The following is a 12,719-nucleotide window of genomic DNA, read 5'->3' on the forward strand; positions in this document are numbered from 1 at the left end:
GAATACATATGAAATATTAACTAGTTACTTTTTCAGTTTTTGATGTCATTATTACGATTTTTAAACTTTTTTGTTAGTTTTAGATTTTGTAATACGTTACGTTCTTCTAAAGCAAACACGCATATAACTCCTTCTACCTCTTTCCTGATCACTTATATATTTTTTAAGACAGTGTTGGAATTTCAATTTTGTTCACTGTGTATTATCATACAAGAAGATTAAATATCAAATCTAACATCTTCATGACTTTAAGATGAAAGTCAAAGTTTTAGAACTGAAAAAAATTAATCCGACATAGGTAAGGTTTATTTTACGGGGAACCCCGTACACATTCATACATATGTAAAAGACAATGTAATTTTTCCCATGAATATTAGGAATATACCAACTGAAAGATTTTGAATGGTACTTTATGTTGCCAATCAAAGTTTGGAAGTGGTCAAAAAGAGAGGAGTGTAAGGGGGAAAATGCAGCTATATGACAAAGACCCATTCTCAGAAATTAGAAAACAGAAAAACATGCAAAAAAAGATCATAAACCTATCCCATCGGGTATCTTAGTCGCAAAATAACTTTTATATCGGAATTCATTCAAATAAAGTTAATGCTAATATCTATATATATAGTACTTTCTAGAAACTTATGGGAAACAACACTTACTGCTACAAACTTTGTTAAAAATTCTGCGATTACCGGTAATGCTAGAATGGGTCAAGTGATCTCCGTCGTATAAATCTACTACAACCTAAGACATAGAGTGTCAATATTACATTTAACACTTGCCTTGCCTTGCCTTGTGCTCTAACCAATCAGCTATCCGGACACTATTGTCTGTCTATTGGTGATACCTATTATCCTTACTCCTATTGATACGAAATTTGGAAGAAAAGTGGGAACTGTGAATCCCATTGTATGCAGTGAGTAACGTAGTTCTCGTAGGTCCTAATACATAAACAAGTCGGGAAACCGGAAGCTGGGCGCTTCAGGTATGAAAGGTTTTGTTTGCTTCTTCTGTCAGTATATTTGAGTGTTGAACTATCCCATTTGTACGTAGCCCGTTATGTATATGCATTTAGCATGTCAGAATTAGTATTATACTTCGGGTTGTAAATTTGCACGGTAAAGACAACTTTGAGCTACTGTAACTTTGTTACTAATAGTATGATTTGGATCAAATTTGGGAATAATATGCCAATCATATTATATTTTATACTACTACCAAGTTCTATAACTCTGGGATAAACTTAAGGGGGGTTTTATACAATTTTCCCAAAAATATTGTAATATACGATTATTAACTTAATTTCAACAGAGGTCGATATGGGGAGTATTTTGAGGCCTGGGCACCATATAGAGGCAGCTTCATGAATTTTTCCAGATTTTTCGGTTGTGTGGTTTCTGAGAATGGGTCCGTTAAAGAAATCATCCCTTTCCACCTCTCCCACTCCCCGCTTTTCTAACAAATCTGAAAACTAAAACCAGCTTCGAAAAGTACTAATTGAGACCTTTCATTTGATACCCCACATGACTACATTCGGTGAAAACATTTTTACACCCCCCTTTTATATGTACGGGGACCCCCCCCCCTAAATTTAACCTAGAAGGATATCACTCACTGCATGTCTGGGGGTCCATAGTTCCCACCTTCTCACCAATTTCGTGTCAATCGGTATAACCGTTTCTGAGAAAAGTGCTTGTGACAGACAGACAGACATATAACAGATTAATTCGAATTGCCGAAAAGGATGGCGGTCTCCCCGAAAATTACACTTGATGTGAAGAATGCCTTCAATTCTGCTAGATGGAGCAAGATACATGAGTCCCTAATCAACTTAGGCGTGGCGAAGTACCTGGTGCGTATCGTTGCCGACTTCCTAATGATAGGATTCTGTGCTGCGCATCAGATGAAGGAATGAAATCATACCAAACGACATGTTCCACAAGGGTCTGTCCAAGGGCCACTCTTGTGGATTATTATGTATAACGGGGTACTGACGTTAGACCTTCCTACTGGTGTGGCCTCCATTGGTTTCGCAGGCGATATTGGTGTGACGGTTGTTGCACGCCTTCTCGAAGAAGTCGAGTTTTATGCAAATGAAGCAGTCTATGAGATTAAATCGTGGTTAGAGAATGCTGGTCTACAGCTCGCAGAGCATAAGACGGAAGTAGTACTTATTACCAAGCGGAGAAAGTGCACTTCCATAAAGATTAAAGTTGGAACGCAAACAATTCATTCCAAGCTTGCACTTAGGTTCTTAGGTGTAATGATTGGCCAGAGGTTAAATTTCAGATTGCATATGGAGGGTGCAGCAACCAAGGCATATAACATCGGAGCGCTGGTTGCGAGAGAAGACTACCAAATATAGGTGGCCCAAGGCCGAGCCGTCGACTCCTTACTTCGAACGTGGTCAGTTCGATCCTACTGTATGCAGTCCCAGTATGGGCGGATGCACTGGAAAATATAGTAAATAAGAGAAAGATTGGAGCTGCGTATTGCATAAGTGCACTCCGAACATGTTGCGCTTACAGAACAATTTCCAATGAAGCAGCTTGCGTGAGAGCAGGAATGGTCCCGGTTGAAATCCTGGCGAAAAAGATATACAACGACTTTACGATGGAACGTACCTCACCGGAGAATCTCCTGCCCGTCGACGGCAGTTCGCAGGAGCTGAAACTGTCGCGGAATGGCAAGAGAAGTGGGACGAGTCAGAAAAAGGCCATTGGACTCACAAAATCATATGGGATATCCGGAAATGGATCGAGCGACCTCACGGCGAAGTAGGTTTTAACCTACTTCAATTCTTGAGCGGACACCGAGGCTATCGAGCATATCTGTATCGATTTGGGCGGGATGATTCGCCCTATTACCCAAAGTATCCAAACATTCCAGAGGACGCAGAACACGTCTTTTTTCACTGCCCCAGATTCGAAGCCCAAAGGGCTACATCAGAAGTTACAACCCGGGAGCACTTTACACCCGAAAATATCATGCAACTTATGGTGAAAGCCAAGGGGATATGGACCGAAGTCGAAAAAGTGATTGCAGCCATCGGAAAGAAGCTTAGACAGGAAGAAGTCATCCGAAAGAATGAACGCGAGAGGAACACGAATATTAACATGAGCGGAGAAGAAGGAGGAGGAGGTGGTTTAATGGCTAAGAGTCCCACATAACCATGTTGCAGGAGCCTGCGGTAGCTTTTGAAGCTTTCCACCTTCCATCGGGAAAAAAAGACAGACAGACAGACAGACACGGAGTAACTATCGTGGGACAAGATATTGATGAGATCGAGGTACTCACAAACGAGGCAATTTTTGAAATCAGGTCTTGGCTAGAGGAAGTTGGTCTGACACTCGCGGAGCATAAAACCGAGGTAGTTTTGGTAACCAAGCGAAGGAAGCAGACATCGATAAAGATCAGGATTGGTGAACACATCATATAGTCGCAGCCATCGCTTAAATACCTAGGAGTCACGGTTGACCAAAGACTGACATGCAAGTCCCATCTTGAAAATTTAGCAACCAAGGCTTCCGGAGTAGTTCCACCTTGCTTTATGCAGCTCCAGTCTGGGCACCGTCTTTGAAGGTGGAAGCAAACAGAAAAAAAATCGCAGCCCCATACCGACCGACTGCATTGCGAACGTCATGCGCTTATCGTACAACTTCAGATGAAGCAGCTTGTGTGATAGCAGGCATGATCCCCATCGACATCTTGGCGAGCGAGGGTCGACGCCTTTATGACCCATCATATGCAATTGGCGAGTCCTATACAAATCTTCGGCAATTGGCACGAAGCGAATCTATTTTGAAATGGCAAAAAAGATGGGATGATTCTCCTAAGGGACGCTGGACACACAAAATTATTCCAGATGTCTCTAAATGGATCAAGCGAAGGCACGGTGAGGTTAGTGACCACCTAACTCAATTCCTAAGCGGACACGGACTCCCCGTATTGCCCGACATGCTTGATGATACCGGAAGATGCAGAGCATGTTGTTTTTTACTGCCCGCGGTTCGCCGCACACAGAGCGGAGGCGGAAATTGACGCCGGGGCACGGTTGACACCCGAGAATATCCTGGATCACATGCTAGCCTCTGGAACATCTTGGAGGGCGGCGGAAAAATTAATGAAGGCGATCTACAGTCTGCTGAGGAGGGAGGAGCTTCAGAGGAAAGTTACAAATAACGACAGAAGCCGCAGTTCATAACTGATCCTGCCCCGCAATGTAATACCGAAATGGCAGTCCCGCGGGATAAGCGAAGGAGAATGAGGTGGTTTTAGTGAGTAAAAGTCTCACATAACCGTATGGCAGGAGCCAGCGGTAAGTTTTGAACTTTTCCACCTTCCAACGTACAAAAAATAAAAAAATAAAAAAAGGACAGACAAACAGACATTGAACTGATTTTCATAAATAAAAGGAAAGTGTAAATTTTTTTTCACACAATGAAAAAGTCTGGACGTTTGAGTGTGTTACCATATTTATTAAATTGACTTGTAACCCCTTAACTTTAGACTAGAATCGTCCAAGTTTTGTGAAAATCGCACTGTTACCTATAAAGTTATAATACAACGTATTAACGACCGTCTGAAATCAAAAATTTACCGCAGTGTCATTTGGCCCATTTATGTTTCTGAGTGCTGGCCGACTATTAAAGACAATGAAGGGCACCTCGCGGAAATGGTGGCAAATGTTGGCATAATACATCCCGAATGAGGACATCCGCGACCGATTTGAGATTGCGCTGATAGTAGAAAAGCTGCGACAACGGAAATTCACTTGTCAAGATTGCTTTGAACATCGAAGTCAATGGCAAACGACCAAAAGGCCGACCGAAGCACTGCTGATTTAATATGCTTAATGGTGATTTGGCCTCGCGTCTGTATCTAGATTAAGCATTTGACAGAGCAAAATGATACAACCGATCAAGACTAACCGATCCTAATTTTGAACGGGACAAAGACTGAAGAAGTCGAACTATTTTGTCTAAACTTATTGTCTTCTACGGCTTCGACTTTGTCAGTATCATATAAAAGTGGATAGTCCGCTAAAATGAATCCGTAAACATTACGCGATACTTACAAATGGGACAAAATCTAATCCAAGAAATACACAAAATCTTTCATATCTGAAACGTTCATCTTCCGTTTTTTTTTTGACTTTTTTGTAATAAAATATATAATATAAGCCTCATTAACGTTCACGCCCCTACAGAGGAGACTGCAAAGTCGGAGGTTGAAGAACGAACCCTTGAAGCCTGTCCCAGATATGATATTAAAATCATACTTGGGGATTTTAACAGCCAAGTAGGGAAGGAGCCTTTATTCAGGCGATACGCTAGCTCCCATTATTTACACCAAAATACAAATTAAAACGGACTGCGGATTATTGGTTTGCGCGGAAAGCGGTCCACAAACATACATGGGCCTCAGCCTTGACGAAGAACATATAGGGGGGTTAATATAGACTCGGAGCACTATCCCGTTGGCATGGTATTCCGAGCTCGCATAACAACACCACCCAGAATCCCCTCTAACAATCAGGTGAGGGTGACCACTGAAGCCATCCACAAAACAACCCTCCGCGGCATCTATGAGAGGGAAATGGATGCCGCAATAACCGCAGTCAACAGAGGACCTGGAGATGAAGCATCCACTAATGATCTTCACAACCACCTGAAGAACGTTACCATATGCGGCCACAATCATACTTGGCCCCAGCCACAAAAGGAGTCGGAACGCTGGTTTGACGATGAATGTAAGTTAGCAACGGAACGGATGAATGCCGCATACCGAGTAATGTTGCACAGAACGCGGACACGCGCAGAGACTTATCACGAACTCCGTCGAGCGGAGAAGCGACTTCACAGATGGAAAAAGGAAGCATGGGAGAACCAACAAGTCTGTGAACTAGAAAAGTACAGGGAGCAACCGCAACAGGCGCGGAAGTTTTACCAACAAGTCAGCAGGATGAAGCCTTATACACCTCGACGCTCATCCTGCCGAGACAAAGAGGCAAATCTGATTTCCAACAGAAGGCGTATATTGAAGCGATGGGTTGAGTACTTTGATGAGCTACTGAGCAACCAGAACATCGGCGAGTTGGAGGTCCCGCCGACTGACGGACAAATACTGCCACCACCAAGTTTAGGAGAAACAGTCCGTGCAATTCATCGGCTGAAAAATCATAAGCCGCCTGGGGCCGATGGAATTACAGCCGAATTGGTCAAATATGGAGGCGACCAGTTACACTAAGCTGTTCATTTACTTGTGCTCAAGGTACGGGATGGCGAATTAATGCCTGACGATTGGCAACGAGGTATTATCTACTATCATACATAAAAAGGGAGATATCACAAAGTGCAACAATTACAGAGGTATCACGTTACTGAGTACCATCTATAAGATATTCTCCATTATCTTGCTAGGCCGGATAGCCCCATACGCCCAGAACATCATTGGCCCCGTCCAAAGAGGCTTCAGTCCAGGCAAATCAGCAACAGATCAGATTTTCTCTCTGCGGCAAGCGATGGAAAAACTGTTGGAATATGGACAACAGTTGCACCATCGACTTTAAAGCCGCCTATGATAGCGTAGCCAAGGTAAAACTGTACACGGCCATGAGAGAATTCGATATCTCGACGAAATTAATAAGACTGACTAGGTTGACCCTGACAAATGTGCGAGGCCAGATAAAAGCAGAAGGATCACTCTCAAGACCATTCGACATCAACAACGGTCTATGAAATGGGGATGCCCTATCATGCGTCCTCTTTAACCTGTCCCTTGAGAAAGTGATCTGTGATGCTGCGGTAAATGCAAGAGGTACCATCCTCTTTAAGTCCATCGAACTACTAGCCTATGCTGACGATATCGACATCATGGAAAGAACCACCCGAGACGTACAAACTGCCTTCATCCAGATCGAGCAGGCGGTAATTGGCGCGAAATTTTGGGCTGCATATCAATGGTGGCAACGTCAGCACCGAAAACGAACCAGCCAACAACATCAAACCGCACTGGTCAAACAGGAAGAATAAGGATGGGAGAATACAACTTTGAGACCGTTGATAATATCTCCTATCTAGCTTATTTCAGCTTACGAAAACTGTTCTGCTCGGAACGTCTCACCATAGGGTCAAAGCTCTTAATGTACAAGACAATGATCTTGCCAGTCTTTATGTATTCCTCGGAGACTTGGGTTCTTAGCAAAAAGAATTGCGAACTCTTGGCCGCGTCCGAAAGAAGAATCCTCCGAAGAATTTTTGGCCTTCTACATGAGGATGGACGATTCCGTAGCCTACATAACGGCGAAATCTATGAGGGATACCATGACCGTCAGGTTGTGGATAAAATCCGGCTCAATAGGTTACGGAGGGCGGGTCACTTAATCCGCAAAGATGAGGATGATCCAGCCCGGAAAGTCTATAAGGGCAATATCTATGGTAGAAAAAGAAGACGAGGCAGGCCCTGCCTAAGATGAAGCGATGGCGTAGGCTAGGACGCCAGACAGCTTTTAGGGATATCGAATTGGTGGACCTCGGCACAAAACCGGGATGTCTGGAGTTCCTTATTAAGGCAGGCCTAGACCGGATACCGGTTGTTGCGCCGTTGATGATGATGATAATAAAACTAAAAGAGTCATCTTTTACTTACTGTAGACAAAGTGAAATTACCCCTTAAGTAACTATATAAATTACAACATACCATAAAGTCGTATGGTTCCATCAGTTTCACCCCTTGGATTTTTTGCAACGCACTTATACATCCCGTCATCACCGTTTGATACGTTGAAAATTGTAAGTTTCATGTGCGTTTTGTACGTTGGTACTCCAATGGTTGATTCCACCCTGCGATAGAAATATAAGAAAAAATTAGTATATTATGAAGAATTAAATCGTGGAATACGGCTGCAAAGAATGCCGTAGTTTTGGCAAAACTTGTAGCTTTTGCGAAGAAAACTACAACACCAAGTTAACTTTATATAGCTGTAATTACGTGAAATTACATAATTACGGATCAAAAGTTGCATGTGGGACCGAAAAAATTGGATATTAACACTGATTATCCATTATTCTCGCCTTCAGCATGATCTTTGTCCTCCTGCTCTTCACTTTTACCCTCTACTTGCTCCTCGCAGATTGGCTTCATCCGTTTTAGGCGAAGCGGCTTTGACAGGCGTTGCCTTTACCGGTGCAGCCTTCTTGGGGAGTGGCCCTTTTGTCGACCAGTTTATATTATTTCCGCCCCCTTTTTTCCATTACACTACAAAATTTTCACCAAATAATCCAGGCAAAACTATTAAAATCGAGAATACGCAACAGCCGTAACTAGCGTCCTTGAGTACTTTGTAAAGGTGTCAAGGAGTTGGTGAGCTTGGCTGGTGAGGTTGTAGTGAATTCAGTAACGGATATTGAGGATAGAAGTATGGGGAAATTGGATGTAGAAGCGGAAATTGCTGGTATAAACAGCGTACAAGAAGGCGGTTTTAGTGCACAAGGTGTTTGTATTTATAGGTAACGCTGCGGTGAAATTGCATGAAATGAAAGCGATTGAAAAGCTCGTCAACTCAAACCTGAATTCAATCATTTTAATGGATTTTAGGCTTTCCAACTCAGGGACGAAGCAACATAAACAGGGTAGGATGGCAAAGCTGAAGAAGATCATATGTCTTAGAGCTACCGACTACGCCGAATCGAGAGGAAAAGGAAAGTGTTACTCAAACCCGTCTTGAATTTGTTACCCTTTTAAAATTTTTAACAATCTGCCAAACAAGTCGCAGTATCTAATACCATATGCTTTCCACGAGGAGTGCAATGATGTGATGACATCATGAAACCGAGTGATATTCCATATAATTCCCAGTTTAGCTTGGTATCGAAAAAACGGTTGGAAGAGCCTGAAAGAAATTGAATACTAAAGTTGCTTCTGTGCTCTGCTCATTAATGCAAATAGGAAGAGGGCGATGACCCATCAGACTGAGAAACTTGATTTTGTTGGTGTTTGTCTTCAGTCCAACTCTACTTGCATCTCTTTTCAAATCCAGGACCATTTGGCCAAGGTGCATGACCTGATGAGAAAGCAAACAGATGTCATCAGCGTAGCCGAGGTGTTTGAGGCAAAATGTCATAGTCCATTGAACTCTTCCACGTTCTCCGGGGAAAGCGTAAAGAACGTTATCGACGACAAGAAGAAATAGTATCGGTGGCCTATCGCCTCTCTATCGATCAAGCTTCCGAGATGTCCTTTAATGCGATTAAGTATTATTTTAGCTATTATTTTTGCGATGGCATAGAGCACACAGATACGTCTCCAACTGTCACACTCAAAATGGATGCCCCTCTTTGGATTCTTAACGATAATCCTCGTCTTCCACTCTTTGGGAGAGGTCTCGAATTCCCAAGATTTCCGTATGAGTCGAGGTAGCAGATCTGCAGCAATGATTATCCCTGGGGGAAGACCTCAGGCCAAGTAGCTTTACTCCGTCTGTGTATATTGACGGCCAAAAACTTCACCGGGTGTGATATGGTCAAGAACCATGGGGAAGTGTTCTATCCACCTCTTCAGGTGGTTGTCATCGTGGATGAGGAGTCATCCATTAGCGTCCTTCTTAGAGCCTTCGAAAGATTCGCGACCACATGCAAGTTCTTCCGTGGTGCGGTGTACACTTCTGAAATCATTGCTTTCTATGGCATCTTTCGCTTTCCTGACCAGCGTAATAGCCAATTTCCTTTTACAGGGCGCACAATATACTCAACTTCTCGGCATTTCGCTCGGTATCGGAGTTCGAGCGCGTCACGCCCACTATCACTCGTAGCGGTCAATAGAATCTTCAATTCTTTCCATTCATCGACCTGCTTCCACAATTCCGCAGTCAGCCAGATCTTTCAGTGCCCCTTCGAAAAGTGGTCGACGATCGGCGTAGCCCCAGAGAACAGAGTATTTTTGATGGCGGCCCAATGCTCCACGACATGGGGGGTTACTCAGTATCGTCCGATCAGCAACAGAGCTCCCCGATGTCTAGCGACAGCGGTGTATGTTGAATTTGGGAAGGTTGCAGCTCTCCAACACTGCGAGAAGTGACGGACGTAGCACGCATAAGAAGGTAAGCAACAATGGTGTTTCCTTTCGTCAGCGCCTCTTTTGTTACGTACATCAGGCAGGAATATAGAGGGAGAACTGCGTTCGGTTTCTTTTATCAACATTTACGATTTAAGAGACTGCCGTTTGTCCTCAAAACAACAACTACTTTCCTTCAGTCCCAGCTGCCAATTGTCAATTTTTTAGGAAAGCGGTAATTTACTGAGGGCATCTATAGAACAGAAAAAGCACCACCCCCCATCCGAATTTTGAGGAGGAATTCACGTTATTAGCGGCTGCTAGCGGTGATGCCTTTGGAGCTGTATTGGAGCATAAGGAAGGGCAGTAATGAATTACTTGCTTACACTTCTGAGTATGCACTTGGTGGTTACCAACCATCGATTCTACCTGCTGGGAGAAACTTTCAAGATTGTAACGGACGATAATTCGCTTAGTGGATAGTTAAAAATGAAGGACATCCCCAGTAGAATGTTAAGGTTGCAACAAAAATTGTTAGAATATGATTTCAAAGTCAGTTGTCTAGGAGGATTGCCAAGGATGAGGGAGTGTGGAAAATAGAAGAGTCCAATGATGTTCGGTTGGTTCTTCGAGACTATCATGATTGCAGGTTCGCCAAAGAAGACATATGCTAGGGTCAGGGGATTATAGGGTGGCGTGGAATGAAAAACGATAGTTGCAGGTACGTGTTCAAGTGAGAAAAGCCAAAATGACGTTGGTACTGACGCCTGTGGTTAGCAAACCTTTCGGTAAAATATGTGTAGATCTGTTGTGGCGTCGTCTAAGCTGTCGAGAGCAATAAGTATTTCCTTTCAATGCCGGATAATTTAACACTACTTTGTGACTACCCCGAACGGAAGGTTAAAACCGTTCCCATAGTGTTGTTTGATGAGATAATCGGTATCGGTATCGGTATTCTTTGCATAAGTCAATTGTGACTGACTAAGGTGGTAATTTTACAGAAGAGGTGTTTACGTCTCTCTGCAAGTTGTTAGATATAGAGAAAGCGCAAACAACTACTGGCCAACCGCAAGCTTGCGCTGTGGAAAGGCAGCAATTCTCATTAGGAAATTATCTGCGTTTCTTCGTGGATAATAAGTCCCGGGATTGGAAGTAGCCCCTAAGGATGGCAGCTTTTGCATATAATAAAACTTTAGGCTGGAAACTCTATTCAATGGAAACTCTCTGTAGCTTCTTGTTGGAAAGACAGCCTCTATTGGTGAGCTGTACTACAAATGGTTGCGCAGGAAGCTTCAGACGTCGTCTAAGATAGAGAGGAAGAATCTGGGACGACCCAAAGAGGTTTCCCAAAGATAGCATGGCAGGTCATGGTAACCTGTGAAGGTGCATGTGGGAGCTGTTAGTGTATTTCAGAGATGCTCAACGGGCAAGTAAGTTAAATAGGGGGCCATTTAAGGTGGTGGAAGTCCATTCAATGACAAATGCGATTATTCTTATTTGTGGGAAACTGCGGTCCACATGAGTATGATTTCGTGTGTTATGGCCGTGGTCTAATCGGAGCATTTGCGAATGAGCTGGAATCAACTGGCGTACTTTCCGACGGTTTGGGACAAGCAGCTTCTCATTGGACTATCCCCAGTAGGATCAAGGTAACGGATAGTATGAAAGAATGGGATTATGGCTCAAATGGAGAAAAAGTGTAATCAGTTAGGCGCAGTCGACAACAAGTTTAATTGGCCATGAGGATACGACGTCTGATGAGTAAAGTGAATGAGACGCAGTCAGAGCTCAGCCACTAGGTGGAGCATCCTCGAGAAAGGCGTTCAATTTTTAATGGAGTGGGTGACCTCAGTAAGACCCTTTCGGAAAGTTAAATATGTTAGAGACGGTAGTTAAAACTTCAGTAGGCTAGAGCAGTTGGAGTCGACGGAAAATCGGTCCATACAATTCTTCGAAGAAGTATGTATGCTATATATAAATAACTTACTTGTATTTGTTTGAGTCATGAATAATGGGTCCTTCACCACGAGTCCAATAATTGAGTGACGTTGGGTGTGCCTCGGTAAAACATTCTATTGTAACATTATATCCTTCTGGCGCGCCAACTAATTGATGAGGTATTAAAAGCATTGGGGGAACTGTAATTAAAATGTAAAAAGTAAGAGTATTTTATAAAATACATAGGCACAGGTAGTTTAGGAAAACTAATGATTAAATATAGTTTTGGAGTTCAAATGAAAAATAATAAATGTTACAACTCCGAGTCCAAGAAATGCAGGTTTTCGTTTCGGGACATCCAAACTAAACAAAGTGGTATATATCTCATTATGCAATTAATCGAATTAGATCCATGGCGATGCGTACATTGCAACTAATGGAATTTTTTCCGTCTAAGAACCCATTGTTTACAAATTTATGAAATGATGCCAACTCCCGAATTCTACTGAAATCTGCAACGAGCATTTCTCGGAAAAGCCATTCCTTAATATTTATAGTATGTTCCGTCTAAGGAAAGGATCGCGAAGAAGATAATGGCGTTTTCGCCTTTTGATTCTGATTTTGAATTTCCACTGGTTTAAAGGTATATTTTAGTATTTCATTACTCTAACAGAGAATTAAATTCTTGAAAGGAAACAAATAGCATGAACGAAGTTTGGGCGGTAAAA

The 12,719-nt window shown here is 42.8% G+C and overlaps 1 protein-coding gene across 2 annotated transcripts in view; it reads right to left on the minus strand.

The window, feature by feature from the left end:
• The window catches only part of LOC119650711 (neurotrimin-like), a 265,655-nt gene that overhangs the window by 47,552 nt on the left and 205,384 nt on the right, over positions 1-12,719 (minus strand). For both annotated transcript variants that reach the window (XM_038053716.1, XM_038053717.1), the window contains 2 exons: positions 12,041-12,191; positions 7,702-7,844 (listed from right to left, as the gene is read on the minus strand). In XM_038053716.1, coding sequence (XP_037909644.1) covers positions 7,702-7,844; positions 12,041-12,191 — 294 coding nt within the window. The remainder of the gene's footprint in view (positions 1-7,701; positions 7,845-12,040; positions 12,192-12,719) is intronic.

Source organism: Hermetia illucens, chromosome 3 (assembly GCF_905115235.1).
Source record: "Hermetia illucens chromosome 3, iHerIll2.2.curated.20191125, whole genome shotgun sequence".
NCBI classification, from domain to species: domain Eukaryota; kingdom Metazoa; phylum Arthropoda; class Insecta; order Diptera; family Stratiomyidae; genus Hermetia; species Hermetia illucens.